This window comes from Haliaeetus albicilla, chromosome Z (genome assembly GCF_947461875.1).
Source record: "Haliaeetus albicilla chromosome Z, bHalAlb1.1, whole genome shotgun sequence".
In the NCBI taxonomy this organism is placed as follows: Eukaryota; Metazoa; Chordata; class Aves; order Accipitriformes; family Accipitridae; genus Haliaeetus; species Haliaeetus albicilla.
The window spans coordinates 34,964,742-34,990,260 of NC_091516.1; the positions used below are offsets into that span (position 1 = coordinate 34,964,742).

General features: G+C 35.4%; 1 protein-coding gene across 2 annotated transcripts in view; it reads right to left on the reverse strand.

The window, feature by feature from the left end:
• CNTNAP4 (contactin associated protein family member 4) overlaps nucleotides 1–25,519 on the reverse strand; it is a 248,668-nt gene that overhangs the window by 15,717 nt on the left and 207,432 nt on the right. For both annotated transcript variants that reach the window (XM_069777544.1, XM_069777546.1), the window contains 6 exons: nucleotides 23,071–23,198; nucleotides 13,608–13,778; nucleotides 7,257–7,475; nucleotides 3,531–3,770; nucleotides 1,775–1,999; nucleotides 229–362 (listed from right to left, as the gene is read on the reverse strand). In XM_069777544.1, the coding sequence (XP_069633645.1) occupies nucleotides 229–362; nucleotides 1,775–1,999; nucleotides 3,531–3,770; nucleotides 7,257–7,475; nucleotides 13,608–13,778; nucleotides 23,071–23,198 (1,117 nt within the window). The remainder of the gene's footprint in view (nucleotides 1–228; nucleotides 363–1,774; nucleotides 2,000–3,530; nucleotides 3,771–7,256; nucleotides 7,476–13,607; nucleotides 13,779–23,070; nucleotides 23,199–25,519) is intronic.

Here is a 25,519-nt window from a genome sequence, read left to right on the forward strand (position 1 = left end):
GGAGTTATTGACCTTTTGAAATAGATGAGGTGAACACCAAAGAGATTGTGTAACGTAGACTTTCACTGTGCATCATGAGTCTGCTAACCTTTGCTTTATTTACTTGAGATATTAAAACAAGTTTATTTGGGGGTAGTTGTCTTGTTTTAACTATTTATTTCATTTTGCATTGGATCTTCTATTTTTTTTTTATGATAATCCACTGGGTTTTTTTCCTAACTGAATTACCTCTACAAAGAGCATTTCCTCCTCTCTGTTAATCTTCACATGTTGCAGTTGTCCATCGGCCATGTTTTTGATATTGATGCTGAAGACATCAGGATTTTGATGGCTATCTAGCTTGTACCTGATCTGTAAACTTCCTGCAGGGATAAATAGAGCAAAAAGTATAGTACACTACATACACAACAGGCAGTGTAGATCATATACAATGTCTCCTGCTTCACAAGTGCATTTGAAAAGCAAAACAAATGTTTGATTTATTTAAGGAATTAACTATGAGGAATTGACATAAGTGAGAAATGAAAGAAGGCAACATGAAAAGTAATAGCAATGTTGGAAGTAGGATGTAGTGACAAAGCCATAAACTGTCACAAAGATGAATAATGAGTTAAAATTTGTGCAGAAATTTTAGTGAGTACTTATATAGTTCAGCTGAGAAAGACTTGGTCTGGTAGCTCATATCAATGTGACTTATCAAATAAAACTCAGTACCTTACAAATACTGTTCTTGAATAATGTTTACACCGTCTGGACCTGTAAACCTCTGACCAGTTGACAATTCAGTAGGATGCAGTTAATTACTTCTAGCTCAGTTTCCATTTCTTGTTGTTAACTCCCAGTGTACTCTCTGCACACATATAATCACACAGAGACTCTTTCACAGCAGAACACAGAGGCAGTGTTCTTTCCTTGTCAGGGATTCTGTCCCAGCTGTAGATGTACGACAGCTTTCTACTCATCCTTTGGAAAACAAGGCCCAGGCCAGACCCAGGCCAGTCATGAGTAAAACGTGTTCCACCTCACATGGTAGGGTGGATACTACAGTTATTCTACACCCAAATCTGTATCCAGGAAAGCACAGGAACTTCTTTGAGCACAGAACCACTGTGACTGCAAAGAGTCCTTGATAAACCCAAAGATTCAACTCAGTCTGTATTTTTTTTTAATTAAAAAGTAAGAATAATTTAAAAAAAAAATCTACACATAGAAGAAAGAATGAAAAAGTAAGATCCAACCAACATTTAATGTTCATCTTAAATGTAAACATCAATTATGTTACGTGTATTTTCACGTCATATATGTGTATTTTCATAGGTATATAAGTAGCTTATGAATTTAGTTGAATGAAATGACCTCTGATTAATTTGGAAAATGGATAATGCACTGTCAAAAAGTAGTTTATTTCATTATTTATCATGTGGATGGCATATATCACATGAGTTGCAGGCAGATCAGATACATTTTGAGTTTCATTTCAAAATTAAAAAAAAAAAAAGGTGAAATATTTTACTGCATTTCTAAAGGCTTTCCAGAAATAAGTATTTTTGCCAACTTGACAAAAAAAAGCCAGTAGTAAAAGTTGAAATTACAGTAGGCGAAATGTTTTTCATGTGAAAAGCATTGCTTGGTGCAGCTGAAAAAAAAAAAATACCATTTAAAGAAACAACAGGACAATGCTTAGTTTGTGACTCAGGTCTGGGAATCAGAGTGAATATGAGTTGGCAGCTATGATGTTTATTAGTGTTTCCAGACGACCTATCTGAACACTCACCGTTTCCGGTAAGAATGACCGAGAGGTATTCCTTGTAGAAGGAGTTGACATAAAGCAGTAAGCTTGGTGTCCGTGTTGTTCGGAAGGCAAATGTAATTGCTTCACTGTTCAGTGTCATGTCAGCATAGAAAGAAGAAGCATGAGAACTAGAATTTTTTGCTAAGGTGTAGTATTCTTGAAAATTGTATGTCACAGAAGTGCCAGTCCCAAAATAGGCAGAGATCTCTGAAACAAAAAATAATTTAGTTTTTAAATATCATGCAAAACAAGACTAAAACTCTTTTTTTTCCCCTTTCTGCCCCAGAAAAAAATAAAATGTATTCTTAACTGTTGTCATAAAGCTGAAGAAGTCATATAAATGGAACTAGTATTTAGAACTATAGAGAAAAATAAGACCCAACCCGGTCTAGAGCAAATGTCCAGTTAGCCATGTGTCTTAAATATCTGTTGCAGGAATAAGTGTTTCTTTTTGTCTAGTTTTAAACACGCTTTCTGCTTTTTTCCTGTTTATCCATGTCCTCAAGCCCAATATGTCCTGTCTTGTAGGCATACTGCTGCTACAGAGAAATGCGTGCAGCAGTTTGAATCCTAACTTATTGATTAAACTTGGCCACACCTGAAACACATATGTGGGACACTGGTCAGGTTACAGAAAGAAAAGGAGAATACAAACTGAGTTGTGCTCTTGTTATGGATGAATCACTCATAGAGGGCTTCTGTATCTCTGTGATATCTCACAGCCATTTTCTGCTAAATGTAACTGTCTTAGACTATCCTGTCACACACAACCTCCACACTTTTTCTGGAAACTTCTGTAATCTGGCTCAGTATCATTGACAGAAGGTGACTGAAAATTATTACTATAGGTCATCCCACAGTTTTAGCAATAGAAGCCGCTCTTCTCCTGCAGAATAATAAACATGGAGTGTGACCATTAGTCTCTTCTGCTATTTGCAGGGAAGGGGGAAAGTATCATTCCTCACTCAGTGGCTTTAGCTCCACAGCTATAGATATGGAAGGACTTCACATGAATCGTATATTCTTGTGGTGGCAGTGGTGGCTGGACAGATTTTGTGTTCACTAATCTAGAGGAACAGGGAGTTATGGCATTTAAGCCACTGAGTATGTTGCAGAATGAGTTTAATACACAGAGGAAGTAAGCCATTTTTAGCAAATCAGAATAATATGCAAATACCAAAAATTCTAGATAAACTTCCATTCTTAAAATTCGAACTTGATGACTTGTGATCTACCAGTATGACACCATCACCAAAGAACTCCTTTAAAATGGCTGAAGACTTGGGCTCAGTCCTGTTTCTGATGATCTCACTTTCTTCTTACAGTAAAAACAAGTTTAAGGTTCTTCTGATCTTGGTTTGTTTTCCAAATTTAGTCTTAGTCTTAGTTTTGAGATTAAGACTTGAAAGACAGAAATCCAAAAGATTACTCATAAAGGTATATTTTCTAAATTTAGTATAGCATAAAAGAATCAAAGAAGTTGCATAACATTAAAGAAAAGATGCTGATCCTCTTAGGTAGTGTGGTTCTTGCTTTAAACAGTGTTGAAAGTATCTCTGGAAGACAGTGTTTAGCAAAATGTACACTTACTGAACAAATTCAGTTCAATGATTCTCTACGTTAAGTAAAACAAATATCTCACAAGCATTTAAACATCTCTTTAAAGGGCTGTAAAGATCTTGTTCTGGACTCTATGGTCCTGTTTTCAGTAACTGATAAAGCTAAAAGACATCCTTGCCTTTCTTACAGAATGGCCCAGCATAGGCAGAGAAAGTGCAGTCACAGGAGAATCCACTGTATTTCTCTCTACATTTTCCACCATTGTCACACAGGTTACCATAGCTGCTACAATGTCCAGGACAGCCTGGTTCAACTCCTGGTGTTATCTTTGCTCTCTCTTCCAGGTCAAGGGCCATTCCATTCAACTGTAACGAACGAATGCATCCCAAAAATCCTTTTTGCCTGGATGCTGTCCCACCTGAAATAAGTTCATAGGAGCTTTAAAAAAATTAAAAGAATTTATGTGTAAAAACCTCTTTATGTTTTACAGCCCCTGAACAGACTATTAGGAGATTCCAAGATACAAGCCTATGCATGTGAAAATATTTATAAATAGCTTTAAAAGCATATCTAATTTCTTTTTTGTCAAATAATTACAGTGAACCCTTGAAGCTTTTAATGGGAAACAAGGACTTTGCACAGTAAGGTACCAAGCAATGACGCATAATTCTGTTAATTCACAAAGGAGTAACATCCAGAAATTAAGCGGTTTTCTTTTTTTTTTTTTTTTCAAAATGAGAGAGGAGAGGAGAGGAGAGGAGAGGAGAGGAGAGGAGAAAAAGAAAGAAAAAGAAAGAAAAAAGAAAGAGAAAGGAAAAAAAGCAAAAAGAGAAAAAAGAAAGAAAAAAGAAAGAAAAAAGAAAGAAAATAGAAAAAAAAGGAAAAAAGATAAAAGACTATGGGAGAGTGATGAACTGTACAGTTTTACTCTTTTAATATCCTTCTGACTGATCAACTGATCTGTGTGTCTGTCCATCTGTCAGTCTCATGGTATAAATCATGATAACACACAGTTGGTGTCCGGTGCGACATACTTTGTCCCATACTGGAAGCTGTGTTCATTCTTGAGTAATAGGAAGATTTATCCCCCTCACTACAGAGGAATATTGGTCAAGAGATACCTGACTACCAAGCATATGTGATAGAAATACAGACCGATCCTAAGGCTAACGACAAGTGTTGCTTCCTTTGTTTTCACTGTTTATTTTTAACATACGTAACAATACGATGATTTTAGATTATCTCTGCTAAAATGAGCATTTTGATGGCAGCTTTAGGCTTTAGTTGTTCTGGCTTCTTTGGAAAACCAGAGTATATACATCTAAGAAGTAAAGAAAGAGTGTGTTAGCCTGAAGAAATCATAGGCCTAGTATGTTAGTAACTGACTGATGGGTGACTATGGAAGGCACTAGGTATACGAGATGACGTTTAAGTAAAGAATGCCTCTGTTAATGTCATTTTTAGGACACTGTATGTTTCATTTTTCTCTAGATCCTTTCACTGGCTTGAGCAGACAAGCCTGAGCCTGTACCAGTGGAGTCACTGGAAGCAGTCAAACAGTAAGTCTCATTACTCCCTCCACTGAAGAAAAATATATTTAATTGAAGAGATGAAATTATCTTATCAATAGTTGGAATTTATAACAAGCTGCATTATCAAAAAGACTGGTTTAATTCAAACACTAAATAAACTCGACACCATACATATCCACATGACAGTATTGCAGTTGCAGAAGCTGAGAACCCAAAAAAATCTTTCTGTAGTTATAGAAAACCCTCACAAATTATATTTAGGAAATACATGACACAAATTATTCAAATTAATCACTGTCATTTGTCATGTCACACCTCAAAAACACTGTTTTGACTGAATACAATTTAAAAAATGCCATTTTTATCAGTTCTACTCCAAATTATTTCAAAATAATTGAAGAAACTCATAAGGGACTTCAAGGTACACACTATTATAGTGAATGTTATTTCATTTTACTCCCAAGATCTTGAAGAATTTTCAGAGAGCAAAGAACCCCACAACACCAGAAGCAAAACAACAGAATCACTCTTCTAATACAAGTATTCACCTGAACATTATCCAAAGAAAACAAGCTAGACAGCTTGCTTGTAAGTAAGTCAAAACAGTTTTTAAATTGTCAGCTCTATACAGGAGATGGATGTATATAAATTTGCTAGAATTTGTCAAATTGTTTGACAACCCCCCCACTCTATTCAATGGCCAATTCATTCATTAAAAAAATGCCTGCAAGTGCAGCTGTCAATATGGGTTAGTACAGTATTAGATTTTTTGGGGAGAAGCATTAGAAGAACTAAAGATCAATTAATTGTCAAAATCATTAGAAAACAATTTAGACTTGATATTACCATAAAACCCTGTAGAACTAGACCATTTCTTAGTCTTACTTCACAGATCAGACCTTGCAAATTCAAACTGATCTAACTTCAACTGTTTGCATAATAGCAGTTACATGGTAAGTCGTCAGAAGACAGCAATATACTTTATTATAGTATAGTAAACAGAAGTCTCCTAGTCCTTCCATTAATAGTTCTAGTCCATTACTGTGAATATAAACTAATTTTAAGACTTCTCCTAACTCCACTATAGCTAATATCTTGGATATCCTCTTTGTTATAGAATCCTCCTCCAAGTTTTTAATCGAAATATAAAATTCTTCAATGTTTGCTGTAGTGTCCATCTTCTACCCTTGATGCTTTTTGAGGCACAGGTCAGAATTCTGATCCCAGCATACAAGAGTTCCCTCTCCATTTAGTATTTTCCTAAAGATTCACAGTTTCTGTAGCTACAGTTTCAGAACAGTATTCCCTTTAACTGCAATCCTCCCCAACACACAACCAATAAACCACATATTCACTTAGTACAATGTGTCTCATAGCAGTTCTAGATAAAGATCTGTTTAAAAGTAGGGCAGACTTTATGTGCTGTTATACTGTATTCCATACATATACAGCAGAAACTTATAAATTTGTAATATGGCAATATTACAGTAAGGACACTACCATGTACATAACCCATAGCTCTACATAGATCTATGAAATAGCTAAATAAACTGAATTTTTTGTTATTCTTTTTCTGCTTTCCCAGAGTTTTAGGTAAACACATTAATGTCATATTTGCTAAAGTACAAAGGTGGAAATTTTCAGGTAAATATCTTCCTTTGAATCTTTCATGGTTTAGACAGAACCAGCCATAGATCTGGATTTTTCCTGCTTGTGTGAAATCAAAGAATAGTCCCTTTCTCTTGTTTCCCATACTGAGTAAACACAGTCTGACTATTTCATTAAATGAAAAAAGTGTGCAAAGGGCAGCAGAGTAGATCACAGATTCATAAAATGGCAGAATGGTTTGGGTTGGAAGGGACCTTTAAAGATCATCTAGGCCAACCCTGCTGCCATGGGCAGGGACATCTTTCATTAGATCAGGTTGTTCAAAGCCCTGTCCAACCTGACCTTACACACTTCCAATGATGGGGCATTCACAACTTTTCTGGGCAACCTGAGAAGTTGTGGATGAAGATAGATAACAAAATTTCCTTGAAATTACAGAAATAAGATATCTTCTTTCAGCAGATGACATCCTCTCCAAAAAAATGGTGCAAATGAAGATCCTTCGGTTGTTCTTCAAACAAACTTCAAAAGAAGAAAACTTTGGTTGAAATCCTGTCCAGCAGTAACTATAGGCCAAGGCACTGAATTTGTAATCTCAAAATAGAGCTACATCTCCATGGATTTTTCACAAAGGCTCTCATACCATCATACAAACTGTTTTCAAAAGACCCAGTTGCTATCTTTTTTTCTTCCCTTTTTTTTTTCCTTCCTTTTCATAATTTCATGATGATAACTAGGAAAGATTCTGTTAAATGAGTGCCTACCTACAAAAAGCTGGCTGTTGAGCTGCAGGCGAATATGCCCATCAGGTGGAGCACTGTGAGACCTTTGAGGAAGCTGATCTACTTGTAAGGATGCCTCTTTGATGTTTCGTTCAGCCTTCACGTAATGCCACTGGTTGTCATTTAAGGAAGTAAGTGATTGCACTGTAACTTCTCTAGGTCCATTTCCAACATCAAATGAAAAAATGACTTCAGATGGAGCTACAAAGAAGACAGTAATAAAGGACATTTAAATTATTTCATAGTTAAATGGGCCACAAACTCATTAAGTGGCAGAACAAGTTACTTTAATGTCTAGCCTACTATTTAATGGGATAAGACTGATTGTTTTAGCGGAAAAGTTTATTTCAGGAGGCCTATCCCCAAAGTTCATTCTTCACACTCAGTGACAGTGAGAACAATGATTTGTCGACAGCATGGAAATCGAACTGTTTGTGGACCCCTAGAGAGCACAGTAGTCAAGAAACAGTGAAATGTGCTAGCTTCATTATTTTTCAGTTTGGATAAAAAGCATCTCTTGTTTACATGCTAATTGATTACCATTGTTAACTATATTTAAATTATCACCACTTTAATCCTATCAACATCTTCTACTGTCTATTTACTTTTGTTATTTATTCACATAATCTCTACAAATATCAGAGGGCAAATTTTGATGTAGTTTATAAGACTACGTTTATGGTGAATTAAATTGAGTCATCCCCTAGACTTTCAAATTATATGGTTTTATAGTTTGCTTAGAAAATCATAACTGAATCTTTGCAAGTCAAAATAATAAGATGAGGAATATGCCAGAAATTCAAGATCTGAAAATTATGAATATTCTCTCTGAAACTGTTCCTTTCACATATTCAAGGACAATCACATATGAAAATAAGTAATCCCTAAACAAGGGATTACCAGTATTATGAATTATTAAGGATTTGATTAAAGGACTAGAGGTCTGAGAAGATTCCATGAACCCTAGAGAAAGGTTCCCATTTATGTCATTGGACTCTGAGAGAAAAGCAAAACAATCAGAAGTGGTCAAGGGAAATAAATCAGCTTCAAACATTTTCAAAGATTAATTTACTGAACTAAAAAAAAAAAAATCAATGAAATATTTTTATTTTCTTTTCACTTTTTAAGGATACATTAGACTTTCTATGTAATTTAGATCCACTTTGGCCAACCTTTAGACTGAGTAATGCCACATGCTTACAATCCCTTAAGCCCTGAATCTGGTTGTTATAAAGTATTTTTCTATAACAGTTGAACCTGAGAGAGAAAAATAAAATGACAAATACACAAAGCATTTGACTTCCCAAATAAAACAAGGCATAACGTGCAGTTATGCAGAATGCATTTTGTAATAAATGATCTCTTCAGCTTAAAAATCAACAGTGTTTTATACAATAATAAGAAATAATTGATGTCTAAAACCAGTTCCTCAGTAAAATAAATTTTAGGATAAATCTGTTTCATTTGCACAAGGTTGAGAGCTCAGTAAAAGAAAAAAAACCAAACAACCACACAGTAAGAGAACAAAAGCAACAGAAACTCCATGTGATTGGATAAAGAGAATTTCTGCTGAATGTTACCTTCAGTAGGGAGGTCTTTGTAATCCTCTGGATACTGTTGGAGTGAAGTCTGAAAACATAAATTCTGCTTTGAACTCACTGAATGTGCCTACTAAACAGCATAGCAGAATGACAGATCTGATAATTAATGTTACTGTTTAGATTTTAAAGGCAAGAAAACACATAATAAATATTTTGAAATAACCACTGAAATAATTAATTATGTTAGTACCCCTAAAAAAGTAATATAATCTTGAAAAAAGGGAACAGGAGAAGTTCCAGACATGAATGGTCAGATAGCAAGGATAACCATATTGTCATCTGTTGGAGTGTCTGAAGACTGACCAGAATATGTCAGAAAAAGTGAAAAATATATTTTGTTAACATTCTATAATAAATTAAATAATTATGCTAAACCAAACTACACTACAAATTTGGAAGAAATTTGGCATTAATAAACACGGTGGTCAAACTACCTGTGGAAGGTGCCACAGAATGTGGAGAGATGCTGACTGAGTTCTAAAATTTGTCCTCTTGTGACAAAGGACCAAGGCAAAGAGCACTTTGGTGATTTCTTAGGTAGCAGGGAAAGGTACTTCCAGGATTTATCTTGTGGTGCAAAAATACTTTGTGGGCCCTACCTACCTTGGTGTTACTCAAAAATTTTCCAAACATTGCAGGGACTCTTGAGGCCCTAGTGCACTCATAGGCAGAGCACAGCTATAGATTGGCAAAGTGGAGTGGAAGATGAAGCTGATGGTAATCCTGAAGGGTGGACAGTGGCTAGCCATAGCTAAAATGACTAACAGAAGGCACAGTCATTGAGAACCATTCAGAGTACCAAGGCTGAGCACCACATGAAGAAGCAGAAAGTGATTACCAATTAATATGCTACAGAACACAAAACCCAAGTGCTTTCCATAGATGAAACAATTGAATTCCACTCAGCCTAGACAAGAAATTGTGAATTTGGGCAAAGGCCAATGGCAGCTACATATTGGATTCTTCAGAACTATTTCCAAAGCAACTGCAGAAGACCTTCCAAATTAATACACCCTACTTTAAATTTCTGTTTAACCCATTGTTTTTAAATAGGAAATAATCCTTCAGTGAGCACTCAGATGGTATAAAATAGTTATTCAGACTTTCAGCTAGAAGATGTAACCTGTGGTCATATTAGTATTTAATAGAGTGTACTATTCAGAGTTGAATCAGCCTTGTTGCTTTCAACCACTACTTCTACAGAAAGATTACAGGAACTCAGACAAAAATTTAAAGACTTTAGTTTTTTATAGTTCTGTAAAAAAAAAAAAATTGGATCAAGTATCTTCTTCAAGATGTCTCACTTCCTCTGTGTTTTAAAATACAATTAGGATGCACACCTCTTTTTTTGAATAATTTTCTAGCCTATTATACACAGATGCACCACAGTGTTTATAACTTCATAAAACCAAACAAACAGCACTAAACTTCACATTTCCTGTTAAGGTTCTTGATTTGATGCTTTTGCTTTGGCAAAGTTAGACTTAAAGGTCTAAAGATCATTATGTCATAAATAAAATAATTAGATATAAAGTTTGAGAACAATCAATAAAATGCAAGAAAAATCATTGTGTTCGCAAGTATGGAATACCAAATGTTAGTAATATAATGGGTTTTAAATAATTTCTAACACATCCTCATCTTAAACACTGACACCTGACATTTTCATTATTATTATTTATTATTACACAAATAAAATAAAGACATTGATTTATGTGGAACTATTAATAAAATATCAAGTGTAGGTTGGTGATTTACATTCACATCTATTATAAAAGAGTATATGATGATGAAATCTAAATGTTCCTACACAATAATAAATGTTCAAGGTGATTAATGAAAGAGAGAGAGAGAGAGAGAAGTACTTGTGATGGAAGTGTACGTTGTTCATTTCTGACTGGTATTACCCTCAGTGTAAACACACAATTCTGACTCCACTACAAAGAAACCTACCTATGACATACAGAAAGAATAGGACTGTTTATTCAATAAATTAGCAAATTTCTGGAAATGAAGAAATTTCTCTACATGCTACAAAACAATGAGATAAACTTTGTTTTTTTAAATGCTGGAAATACAGACCAATTCAACCCTTTACTTTCTTTCACGCTTCACTAGTCAGAAGTCATGTAAAAACCATAAGTATACAGTTGTTTGGATACTTATGAATGAATGGGACAAGTGACATGAGTTTGACTGTAAATTATTATTCTGAAGAAAGAGTTAGGGTCTTCTGCTAACTGTCTGAAAAAATTTAGTTCTCAGAAGCATTTCTTTAATGTTTCTGTGATTTAACTGTTCATTTTGAAAATGGAAAATCATTTATCACACAAGAATATCATCATTGCTTCAGAGATTCTCCACTGGAGTGATGACCCAGTGTATTTTCTGTATTGTATGACATTGAGGTTATAATGCTACTGTGTTTTCACCTGTTCACAGAACTTTAATAGCAGGCAGTTCATACTTTTGATAACCATGGCAAAAACGGTGTTGAAAACAGGGTGTCTTTCAAATACAGCACTACAATTTGAGATAACGCAAACCAAACTGGTTAAGCATTACATAATATTCTATAATTAAACTGCCTACAGAAGAACACAGTAGGTGTTTTCCTGTTTGTTTCAACAACCAAAGACATTAACATTGCCAAAAAAACAAGCAAGCAGAACATTTTACTCTTTAATAAAAATACATTAAAGTTTCTATAGTAATATTTTGCATTATATGATATATATTTTATTTATATATTTATTTGTACACTTCACTGGAAAACACTTGAGTGTGACAACACAATGGATTTGGAAAAAAATGAGAAACTATTTAATCGCAAGGTAAAAAGATTTTAAAAAAGCTCTCAGACGCACCTGTCAAGTATAAGACTTTTTAACTGATGTGCCATTTTGTATTGGGTTTTTGTGGCAAGGGTTTGGTAGTGGGGAAAGGGTACAGAGGTGGCTTCTGTGAGAAGCTGCTAGAAGCTTCCCCCATGTCCAACACAACCAATGCCAGCCGGCTCCAAGATGGACCCCCTGCTGGCCAAGGCCGAGCCCATCAGCGACTGGTAGTGCCTCTGGGCTAACAGATTTAAGAAGGTGGAAGAAAAACTGCTGGAGGGAACTGCAGCCGGAGAGAGGAGTGAGAACATGTAAGAGAAACAAACCTGCAGACACTGAGGTCAGTGCAGAAGGAGTGGGAGGAGGTGCTCCAGGCACTGGAGCAGAGATTCCCCTGCAGCCCGTGGGGAAGACCATAGTGAGGCAGGCTGTCCCCCTGCAGCCCATGCAGGTCCACGGTGGAGCAGATATCCACCTGCAGCCCGTGGAGGACCCCATGCCAGAGCAGGTGAATGCCTGTAGGAGGCTGTGATCCCTTGGGAAGCCTACACTGGAACAGGTTCCTAGCAGGACCTTTGGACCTGTGGAGAGAGGAGCCCACGGAGCAGGTTTTCTGGCAGGACTTGTGACCCTGCGGGGGACCTATGCTGGAGCAGTGTGCTCCTGAAGGACTGCACGCCATGGAAGGGACCCATGCTGGAGCAGTCTGTGAAGAACTGCAGTCCCTGGGAAAGACTTACATTGGAGAAGTTCATGAAGGACTGTGTCCAGTGGGAGGGACTCCATGCTGGAGCAAGGGAAGAGTGTGAGGAGTCCTTCCCCTGAGGACGAAGGAGCAGCAGAGACAATGTATGATGAACTGACCCCAAACCCCATTCCTTGTCCCCCTGTGCCACTGTGGGAGAGGAGGTAGAGAGTCTGGGAGTGAAGCTGTGCCTGGAAAGGAGGGGAGGGTGGGGGGAAGTTGTTTTAAGATTTGATTTTATTTTTCATTACTCTACTCTGGTTGATTGGCAATAAATTAATTTCCCCTAACTTGAGTCTGTTTTGCCCATGGCAGTAATTGGTGGGTGATCTCTCCCTGTCCTTATCTCAACACACAAGCCTTTTGTTATATTTTCTCTCACCTGTCCAGCTGAGGAGGGGGGGAAGTGACAGATCAGCTTTGGTGGGCACCTGACCTCCAGCCAGGGTCAACCTGCCACTCATTTCAAATGTATCCAAAATTTTTTGAAACAATACTTCATCCTTTTAAATATTCTCCCTTTTAATAATGAACCATGTAAGACTAATACATTAAGATAAGATAAGGCTTTCATCCTACATTGGTCGTCTTCCTGAATTTAATGAGTTTTCATCTTCTCTTGTGCAACAAAAACTTATTCATGTGTAAAACTTCAAAGATTTGGTACTTAAAATTAAAATAAATAAATAAATAAAATAATGATGAGAAAGTGTGACTAAGCTAGGCTACTGTGCCACAGAAGGACTGAGTCACATGTGACTGAATGAATCTCCCAGCAGCCACATGTACTGCCTGGCCTTAAAATTTGGAGGGAGAGAATTTGGTGACAGGGATGCAGTGAGCAAGGGAAGTAGGAACAGTCTGAGCAGTCAGGGGCTGAGTGCTGTGCTCTTAGATTAAGAACCCCGTGGGGCAGAAATTATCTTTGAATGGATATTTGTACAGTCTTAGTGCTGGGATTTTAGGGGGAATGGTAAAGCTCCAATAGCCGTAGTAACAGTAATAAAGCTCAGTAGTAACAGTAATAAAGCTACACAACAGTTTTAAAATATTCCCCTTAAAGTTAATTCTAATTCAGTCCAACTGAAAGCAATAATAATAATAATAATAATAATAATAATAATAATAAACCATCATTCATGTTACTTACAGTATAACTCTATCCTTATGAAGTCTTGAATTCCCAGGTTTTCTAAAAACACTCCTGAGGAAGCAGTAGTTTTAAAGAAAAACGAGACATCTGCACTGAGCTCTCCATGGAAGGTGGGGAAATGCAGGTATGATGTCTCTGTGTTGAAGGATGCTGAATTCCAAAATGTTCCTGGTTGTCAAAATGAAAGATTAAATGATAGATACAGTGTTATCTAATATTGCTAGTATAAGTTTTATAACCAATTAAACAAATGAAAATGTCCAGATCTGGGAATGGGCTGCAATATTCAGAGAGTCTTAACTTCCATAGAAGCCTCCCACTTTTAGTCTATAAAACAAAAAGTGGGGGTTCCTGGGGACACAGAAAAATGATTCAGCAAGAGTAATTAAAGTGCTCAGTTCAGACAACAAAAAGACAGTTAATGGGAAATAAAATGCCTAGCATGTCAGCTAGAGAGTTGAGTTAGGGCCTGATATATCCTTTTATGAAGTAAACAAACATAGCAGCTTTGAATGAAGTAATATACCTCCATTAGCTAGTATAAACTATAACTATGACAGTTATATCTATTTCTCTCATAATAAGGAAAAGAGTCTTGTTATTGTAGTAGTCCAGTGAAGTTTTACCAGATATCTCAAAGAAGGTAGGATACAGCTCCTAGTAATTACTGTGGACGGAATTAAAAAAAAAATAAAATTATTAAGATATCTTCTTTAGTACACTGCAGTTTAGAAATTCACGTGCATTCTTACTTGCGTGATAAATCCAATGTAAGTCAGTTTTACTCAAAAAAAGGTTATAAGATCAAACAGATATTTTGCTGGTTTGATTTTTCTCTCAGCTGGCATGTAATCATAATTTGTTAGATTTTTGTTCTTGATCGTTAAAAAGCTTATGTAAAATCTCTAATAACACTGTCTTCTAATAAGAACATAATCTGCATTTATGGTGTTCAACGAGAAGTACCTTGTTATTATTGCTGAATTCTTAGAGATGTATCTGTATTACTTTATTAAGGTGTATTTTTTTCTAAATCAAATGAGGCATTCAATACCTTCCTATCTAAGTGAACAAGGCCATTGCACATTCTCCTGATAATGCTGTGATCTGGGTCTAAATACTATGCAAAACCATGATTTTTGCTCCAGGCACTCTCTGGTTTTAGGGGAAGAGGGATTAAAAAAAATAATATTTGCAAATTTCTTTTCCGCAAAATCAAACTCCATGATGCAGTGTACACAGAGGCCTGGTCCACAGCCCAGTGACGTAAAATCAAAGTCTGTTCACTCATTCCTCCTGACTTTTTAGCAGAGTTTTAATCAGGGTTTGGATCCTACACCTAGAAAAACAGCATGGCAGGACATTCATACGTATTCTGGCAATTGCTTGCTGTGACACTTGCCATTTGGGAGTACTGCCAGCCATCACAAGTTAGAGCAGCCACCAGGACAACTTTTATGTGGTAGGGCAGAGCTGTGAACAGATGGCTTAGGCTCAGAGAGGAAAGCATAGCTTTGCACTTCGGTCTCCTGTACTGTTTGATGGGCTTCTCGGAGTTATCCTGTGCAAAATGCCATCAGCCGAAGGCAGCGGCCTTACATATTGGGATCGATTTTAAGCCTGTGTTCCTCAACTGTTTCAGGTCATGGCTCCCACAGAGCAAACTTCACCACAGTTATGACTCAAGTATATAACAGCTATTTAAAAAACAATGGGCTGGCTGTTACTAGTAATTCAAACACAATAGGAAGTTTAATACTAGTAATTTATACAAAATTGGTAAAACATTGCTAGTAATTAGAAGAGAGACAATAGCAGCAGTAACAGTCCAGTAGAGTAATGATACAATTAGCTTCAATGAAGCATTTGAATGATCTTTGTAAATCAGAATGGAGTCCTTGGGGGAGGGCATGGATAGGAAGTTTTATTCTTCCTCTCTTAATTTCCTGTCTTCTCTTATCTAGGTGTTCCCTTTCTCAGCTCTGAAAATGGTGTGATTTATGGATGTTAAGCTACTGTATCAATAAAGCTGGTTAAATATAGATCTAGCAAAAGTATGTTACAAAATAGCTTATGCTGTTGTAAATCAGGGTGGGAAAAGACTTTCTTCATTTTACGCTATCGTCTGGCTTACAGTCTCCTATTTAGTTTTCTGGAACTGCCAAACACCATGTAGTTAGGCAATCAATAATATTCAAGATTTTATCTGAGTAGTAAGACTGCAGTCTTCAATGAGTAAAAAAAGAAGATCTTGTTTGTTATAAATAAAACAGCACCATATTTAGATTGCAAAAATTATTTTTTGGCATATATCAACTAGTCTTACCAACTGGAAATTGTAAAGTGTAAAAGGGGCAAATGAGAACAAAACAGATAAATTTGCCATTTTAATGTTGCAAGGATAACAAAAGTGATTATCAAAACAATTGTGCAATTGCAAATAGTAGCACTCCAACTTTTTAATCAAAACTGAAATCTGTTTGTTATTTGTATCAATTCTTCTTGATATCTCTAAGTGTTGCATTATTCATTCTTTCAGTGTGAAATTCCAGCAGGGATAGTGAGTGCTGAGGCAGAGAAAATAAAGATCTTATGTTGCTGAACAATATTTTCTGTACATATTTTTTTGACTACTCTTTCCTCTCACCCAAACAGAACAAATCTCTAATTGACATGGCATACAAAATACTACCCAACTCTTATGGATTGACATAGCTAAGGCACACTGCTACTAATCTGGAGGTGCTAGCTGTGTCCCCAAAGCAGCTGTAGTCTTTACGAAGACAACTTTAATGTGCTTTCCATCTTTCCCATATTCTCCCTTTTAGAGGGATTTTCTGAAACACTTAAAAGGTACCAAGAGAGCTTCCAGCAGAGAGTGCTCTTCTCTGTAAGAGCCAGCTTCTGGTCTCTCACACACAGAAACGATCTTTGAATTCCACTGGAATGTCACTGTAATCAGATTATAAATGCACAGTAGTAGTAATGTAGAAGGTTAATATTGTAGAAAGCATGCTTCTTGTAAAATGTAGATCCTATTAGCCTGTCTGATCTACACTACTGGGTTATCTGATCTTAATTAAACTACCAGTAGATGATCAGGATTTTGCCTGTTGTCTTTGGACTGCTCCTCCCTATCTGGCCTCTTAAACTGATCTTTAAATTATGTGATCATCTATTATTTGTATCCTAATAGTTTTGTTGGTTTGTTTGTTTTCTTTGGGCTTGGTATTGTTTTCTTTGGTATTTCTGTTTTGTTTTGGTTTGGGTTTTTTGTTTTGTTTTGGGGGGGGGGGGGGGGTGTGAGGGGCATTGCTTTGCTTTATTCCTGTGCAAAACCAAGCAGGAAAATCATCACTACGTATTACATGTTTTAGTTACATCTATTTCTTTCCCTGTTTGCCCAATATTTCTGTCGGTTTTGCTACATGTAAAATTTTCTCTTCATCCAGCACAGCAGAGAGGAGGCCAAAATTACTGGGAAGTGTGCAAATTGCTTCTTATAAAGCTATCCTCCTAATGTTATGAAGTCTGACCAGCTGGCATCTGTTTGCCTCTGAGAATTTGTAAAGTTCAGCTGCACTACTACTTCCAGCTCTGCTACATTGCAGCTTATTATAAGATTCGTAGATTAAAAGACCAGACAGAAAACTGCGATCATCTAGTTTGACCTCTGATATGCCAGACTATATTAATTCCCTGAATCAATTCTTGTTTGAAAAAGAACATTTATTCTAGGAAAAATATTCAATCAATTCAACTAAAAATTGTCCGTTTATGGAAAATTCATAAATGCTCTTACTGCTTACTGTTAATTTATATATATATGTATGTAGGCACACACACTCAGTCCATTGGCCTAGCTTCAAATGCCAACCACTGGATCTTTTCCTGATTTTCAATCCTGCTTACAAGAACATTACCTGAAAGTCTTACTCTATGAAACTCCATTTAAGTTAAGTATATCACCTCAAATTTTGCCTGAGTTAAGTAAAGAGATTAAGCTTAAGAGCCTTTCACTAAAAAATGTATTTCTTAACTTCTTTAATGCAACCCTTTAACCTTAATTCCTTTTTATACAGTGTGAAACTATAACCAGAGTTGTATTAAACTTCTTGATTATGCAGGAAGCAGAAAAGAGGATCAAAATAATGTTAATTAGACTAAGGTTAGGACAAAATAAATTAATATTGTAAACATAAATAAGAGGAAGAAGTGAACACTCAGTATACAGATAGTTCTATTATTAACAGTCAAAGACATGCCCTGAATTGTCAGGCTACCCCAGATTTGTGAAACAGATTTTTTTTGGCTAAAATTAGAAATTTGTTGTGCTGATTTAATGAAAGCATCACTTGTGATCAGTTAATACAGTTGGTCTCTAAGATTATTACATCCAATCCTCACACTAGGGTTTTTTTGGTTTAAATGTCAAACTAGGAACTAATGTTGAATGGACTATCTGCTAGCATTTACCTGCTTGTACTATCATTTTGCAGTTGAATCTGTATTTTTCCCTTTTTTTTTTTCCATTCAACCAACTGTGTGACACTCCTTCAAATACCTTGCTAGATTCCAAGTATCTCACCTCACCAGTATTGCTTTACCAGTACTGAAGTCCCTCAAAATTTTGGCCAAATTTACTTTATATAAACTCATGCTGAATGATATATCATCTTTACATTGCATTGCACTATCCTTATATTATGTTTTATTCGATTAAGATCAATATCATTAATTTTATTTTTGGGCCAAGAGTCAGTCTGATGCTGACAGATTATAATTACCCACTTAGTACACATAATTTGGGGATATTAATGTTCTTTCAGTGTTCTGGATGTTCTATATGTCCTAATACTAAGAACTACCCATACTAAGTGACTCTATTAGAATTTAATCAACATCTGGCTTTTTCTTGAATAATGACAAAAATAATGGAGATGCCTCTTTCTTTTTTTTTTGAAAACCATAGTATTTCTATCTATTAATGGCCCAAAGGTTTCTTTTGTCCTCATATACTTCAAAATCTTTCCTATTACCCTACTGAGTTGATATAGGTTAATTTGAATCTTAACTTTCATTATATTTAGATATATTTTTCAATCTGATACAGGCAGTGCTGGCATACAATTTATTAGACGTATTGTACAGCAGAAAATGTAATAGCGAAATGAATCAGTAATATATTTTAAAGGTGACAGAAATGGGTGAGTGCTACTCATATGTATAGAGCTGAGTGTCACCAAATCCTATGGCCTAATTTCTCTAAATGGCCATATTCTTCTAGAATATCATTACTACTTTAATTGCACTTTGACATCTTAGAAATATAGCTAACTCTGTCACAAATGCTGAGAAAAATCACTAATATCTGGATGGAACTTTACACATAAAAAGAATTATACTGGTATTGCTTTTGCTATTATTTTTCTTATATTAGGTTACTCTTTCCTGCTTTGTTCTAGCAAATATGGTTTGGTTTTCTATAAGTAACACACTTCATTGAAGAGAGTCAATCCATTAAACCTACCATAAAGAAACCAGGTACAGTAATGCAATGCTAAATAAAAGAGTGAAATTAAAAATTATGTAATGAAGAATAGGTAACTTCTGCCATACTGCATTTGGGTTATGATACATGACTTCTTAGAAGTACCTAATGAAGTAATGCTAAAGTGGAAACTTAGTCAAGGGAGTGCATGGTTTATGACAATTCAATTCAACAAACTATTTATGGGTCTACTTTATTTTGCTGTGGACATTAATAATCATTTTTATCTCGAAGTAGATGTCCTGCAAGGAATAGATTATTGACGCAATCAGAATTTATGGTTTTTTTGGTTTTGAATCATTTAACGAAGTACTAAGTGTATCACAAATACAAGTAAACCTCCTCCCCCACGTTTTTATATGGTATGTGAGTTATTCTGAAGAAAGTCTGTCAGAAAGAACAAAAAACTTGTTTAATGTGAAAAGATATCCTCTATGAAGTAGAATTGTATAATTTAGTTTTAGAGAGTGACAAGCAGAAATAGGCAATAATCTCACTGGACTACTCAAATCAAACTTCTGAATCCAATAATATCTATTTTTCTTTGTTTGACAGCACTTCTGAGAAATGCGTATTTGCTACTAGACCTTTTTTATGTTTTCCACCTGTCCAAAGGTGCAGAAGAAAATAAATGTCATTAAAGTGCATTTAATTAGGCCCTCATGAGTGTCTGCAAACTCAGATTTAAAAAAAAACTTAATAATGGTCTGCTTCCTTTCTGCAGCTTCAAAGTGCTACTCTGTTACTGCTGATCTTACAACAGAGTTTAGACTACGTCAGTTTTTTCTAGTGTGAAATTTAACATGTAGAGCTCAGAAACTACTACAACTCATAGCTTTTTATGTTTTATGGAAAACTGAACTTTAAAGAAAATTTTCATTATAAAAAACACTGCCGATACATAAAGACCATTGCAAAAAATTCTAGTCATACACTCAGTCATTTCCAGTATAATGATTAAAAGAATAGAATAAAAGAGAATAGTTTATTGTAATATATAATATAATTATGTTATATATGAGAAAATATATTAATATAATTCAATACAATGTATATAATATATATGTCCTGATTATATATTATTATACTATAAAATATATAGAATAATGTAGTATGATAATGGTATAATATAGATAAGACATTATATAAGATATAATATATAAAATATGTGATACAGAATATATAACGTATATGATACTTCATATTTTTATTACATATCATACAATTAATATTTTACTCAACATCTTGCACTTTATTTTTATGTCAAAACTCTATGAGTTTACATTAATTTTTCCTTCAGCAACTCTGTATGATTTCTCAAATCTTAGTCCCTACCTCCCTAAAAGCATGCCATGACTTACTATCATTGTCTTTATGAGGTAAATGGCTGAGAAAAATTGCATTTTCTGCCTTTTTTAAACAATAGAAGTGAATGTTCCTTTTCAAAGTTTTTGCTGTATTATTACCATTTACTGTTATATTCTGAAAGTTCTTTTCACTGAGATTATTTCTGTCCCAAATTGCTTCTTTCTGAAGTCAAATTCCATAATGTTGTCTGACATTATGAAAATATTTCTCTGACATTCAAACTCTGACTTCTTGTGCTGTCCTCATATTTTAGAGTTGACTATTGCAGCTTTTCTAGAAATACTGTGATCATTTAGCATCAGTGTGAAATTTTGCAGCAATTCAATCACTCAGACTAACTGAACATCAAACAAAGGTGGGGAGGTCAATGGGTGTCAGAACTCTCTGTATATTTTAATGATTCACCCGGGGAAGCTAGTTGGCTTCCATGTTTTAAGATTTGTGATAATTGGGGTCAGGTTATGTAATTAATAGTAGTTGGGAACTTGGTGAGTAGTGAAATTGAAATTCTCCCCACTTATTAGTACTACACAAGCTGTAAATACTTTTGTTTCATCACTGTCATTGTCCCTGGTTTCATTGTCCCCGGCCCCAACGGAGACCTGCTGCATCATAGGCTGTATGAGCATGGCCAGTCAACTGAGTGAGGTGTTATCGCCTCTATTCAACACCCATAAGACAACGTCAGCATACTGCCTCCAATTTTAGGCTTTTCAGTACAAGAAACACATTGATAAACAGGAGTGAGTATGGGGGAGGCCACCAAGATGTTCAGGTTTGGAGCACTTTTCCTCCCCTTCAGGCTGAGGGTCCAGGGCTGGTTTAGCCTGGAGGAGGGACAGCTTTGTGGAGGACATAACAGCAGCCCCTGGAAACTTAAGGGGAAATCATCAAGAAAATGGAGCCAAACTCTCTGCATTGGTGTAAGGTGTGAGTATCAAAGACAAAAGGTGTAAGTTGAAACAACAGAGTTTCAGGCTGGATCTAAGTAAAAACTTCTCAATGAGGACAGCCAAGCAGTAGAACAGGCTGCCTAGAGAAGCAGTGCGGGCTCCATCCTTGGTGGCTTTAAGCTTCAATTTGACAAAGCCCTGAGAGACCTGGTCTGAGCTCACAGCTGATCCTGCTCTAAACAGGAGACCTCCTTAGGTCCTTTCCACTCTGAATTACACCATAATCCTATATCTTAACCCCATGACTTAACATTTCTTTGCTAAATAGCATACATGATCAGCTCACAGTAGGATGTCAGACAAATGAAAAAGAAGCACCCAACAGGTTTTTTTCATGTCTTATAAATTTTCATAAGAAAATTAGAATGCACTGCTGTAACACACATCTGTTAACAAATCTTCCAGGCATAATTACCCTGGCAAGTCACAGGAATGAAATCAGAGATGTCATAAAAATAAATACATGCTAATTTATATTTATTTATCTATGCAGTCTTCTGAGTGAGCCTAAAAGTACAGATCAGTACTTATTTACTGGTATTCATTTCTTCTTATTCATAAAGGCTGAAGAAATTTGAAAAACAAACACAACATCATAGGATGAAGAAAGAAAAATCACATAACAAATAAAAATAGTAATTTTTAATTATTTGAAACAATAGTGAAGTTCATGAAAATTCATAGGGTATCATTTGATGTAAAGAAATTAAGCTTATTAAATATTTTAATGCCTTGCTCAACTGTAGACAAAATTCTGCCCATTCAACTCTTCAGTTAGGATATTTAGGATAATCAATAGCATTGCTTCTCCTGACATTTGATTACAAACAGCAGCAGCCATAGAATTTTGTGCAATAGTTTACTATTGAACATAGATAAAATCTGTTTTCTTTGCCAATGCAGACTGAAATTAATGAAATCAGAAATGTCATAACAAATCTTCAGTAAGGTATCAATTTTGCTCCAGTTCTCTCACTGCCATTAAATGATTTCTTCACACATTATATTTTTTCTGGTTACTACATAGATATTCAGGATGTACAAACTTTATGTTTTGAAGTACTGTTTAACTTTCTAAATTTTAAATTCTTATGTGTAATTGAAATTTTACTTATAGATATCGCATATACTGGATTAATTTCCCATAGTATAGTTTTCCTAGTTGCACAAATACTCAGAGGAGTTAATATGCATAAGGTTTGGTGATGGAGTCATGCACATCTAGTGAAGGGTATGTTTCTCCCAAGATTTGGTAACCAGTTATGAAGTCCCCTTCACGTAATGCTTTATTCATAACTTAATTCAAATTGCATAAAAACACTGGATTTTGTACTCAAAATATCTGTTTGAAAACTACTAACTATTTCTGTCTTCACTATTGGTGTGTACCATATTAAAAAATATATCTTTGTAATTCTACCTGGTTTGCATTGAACCATGGCATTTTGTCTTTTTCCTTTCTAATTACTAAAACAACTAGATGAAATTTTCAAAAAAATGTATCTTTGGTTGTTTAGCAAAAAACTTTTAAAATTTATTTCTGTCAAAACCCATTGTTGCTTCACAAAACTCTGCAGTTGTTACTTACTGTCACCACGGCAAAGCAAAGGCCCCAGTTTGTAAGCAGCTTCAGAATTTGGTCTGTCAGTATCTGTGATCACAATTTCAGTTACTGGTAGATGCTCCTTGTAGGAGAGGAATCCAGTATCATTAGTCCTGAAAAGGTAAAATGAAAGCCACAGCTCTCCTAAATGTTTCTGATAAACATTTCATTATCATCAACACATTGCTGGAGAAAAGGTAAAGAATTAAATTCTGAAAAAAAAAGTGTTGCATAACTCTATGGGTAATACAAGCAACTGTGAACACAAATGTATGTTTTGATATTGATATTGTGATTATTTGACAGGACTGAAACATTTTCATGGGAAGTGGGCAGTTTTATGGTTGTGCTTGTCTACATAAGCATGAGAAAACTCTTTTTCACATAAATGGGTACCTAACTGGCTGTCTAAGTTAATGCATTTGCCCATGTCAGTAATTTTATGTTGCTGAGGACATATTGTATCTATAATGGCCTGTCTCTCATTAAGGAATATTAAATAGCTTAGTATAATTTTCAAATAATTCTAACTTTTTTTTTTTCCTTTTTCAGCTTGACAAAAGTTTTAAAAAATTAAATAGAAAAATGTGAAGTCATGCTGAGTGTTCAGGAAAAGCAGCATATGCTACACATATGTAACTTGCAGAAAAGGAAATACGCAACCTAGCACTCAGAGCACATACCCAGTACTTACAATCTTAGATCAAATTCCTTGTTTAAAATCTTTGTTAACTTAGTGTAAGAACTGAATTTCTAAATTTCATAAACACCACATTTGGCCCTAAAATTTCTTCCCCTGAACCTATGGAAATATTTAATGACTCAGGACAATTCTGGAAAATTCAATCTCTCCATTCAATCAATTTATAGTTGAATCTTCCCTTTAATGGGCAAAGCAAATAGCTCAGAGACAGCAGTACAAACTCGGAGAGGGGAGGCAATCTGGAACTCACACTGTTCAGAGATTAAACGCGAGACACACACCTCAGCAAGCAAGCCACAGTTCTCTGGGAATGTGGTGGGACTTAGCAACCCTCTCTCAGTACACCATGCTCCAGGACTGAGACAACAGGAAGAGATTCCACCCTCGTGCTGAATGAAATTAGTGATTTTTTTTTTCCCCTCCCCCCACCCTCCCCCCTTTACTAACTTCACCATCTTTCCACTGTCTACAATTTCCATTTATCTGTCTTGGAGCACCATGCACACAAATGTACATGTTTTTTTGAGGAAACTTTTTTTTTAGGTAAGGAATGCAAAAATTTTGAAAAAAAAAAAGAAGTTAATGTTTGATGAGGTGACATATTGCAGATTTCTAATTTAGAACTGATGCCCTCCCTCAAAACACTGGAAGTGTTTGTTTCAGTAAAAGTATCTTGCAAATAAAGGGAAACTGAATAGAAACTAGCTTACTTGTTCTGCAGAGAGGATTTGCATTTTTGTAGATCTTTAGGAGGAGATTTTTAAAAAAGATATTTTTTATTTTAGACTTTTAGAGACTTAAAGATTTTGACTAGTCTAAAAGGAGTTTTAGAGCTAAATCTGTGTCCAATCTATGAAATAAGATAGATTTCACTATGAAAATAGAATATCAAAACCACATTTTCAGAACCGCATTGTGTGTAACTCTGGTTTTCTGTGCTCAGAAAGCATGTCAAACAAGTACATCTTCTACCTACTTTTTCCACCCACGAACAGTATTGTGTCAACTGATTCAAATGAGTAGTCCCTAGGGAACCAAATGTAACATTAAGCACAACTACCAAAATAAATGTAAGCATAGCCTCCATAACATTGGAGTTACTGTGATTAAGTCTCCAGTTAAACTTAAAATTAAAATGTCAAAAGTGGATACATACAGAAATATAAAACAGGAGTAATTATATTTTCAGTGTAATGCACTCATAAATATATGCAATTTACTCAGAGTGGTTACAGTGAAGACATGCACGTCATCCTCTATCTACTTTATTTACAAGTACGTTACCATTATAAATTAACCCCTGCATGTGAGTATGGATTAAATGAATGACAAAACTGAGCAAGAACGTATTACGTATAGTAGCAACCACTCAAAATCCTGTCTCAAAATGTGTTCATCTTTTAACACTTATTTTGCTGTTGGGAATCAAAAATTGTTTGTATTTTTGTACAGCACAATAATAGGGAAGTTCTTAGTGGTTTGTGTATTTGTTTAATCTCTTTATTGGAATGAGCACAGCAGATATCATTCTGTGAGGTTTATTGCAGATGCAAATTCTTCCCTACAGAAACTTTTGAAGCTTGTGAAGAATTGTTCTTTGACTAACCCTCTGTTGTATTTTTATTTCTGTATCTATGTGTGAGTTCCCTACTCATGATGAGAGAATAAGCATTTTCCAAACAAATTGAATAGTTGTTCCTTTAAGGAAGGGTGGATATCTAGCTTGAGAAG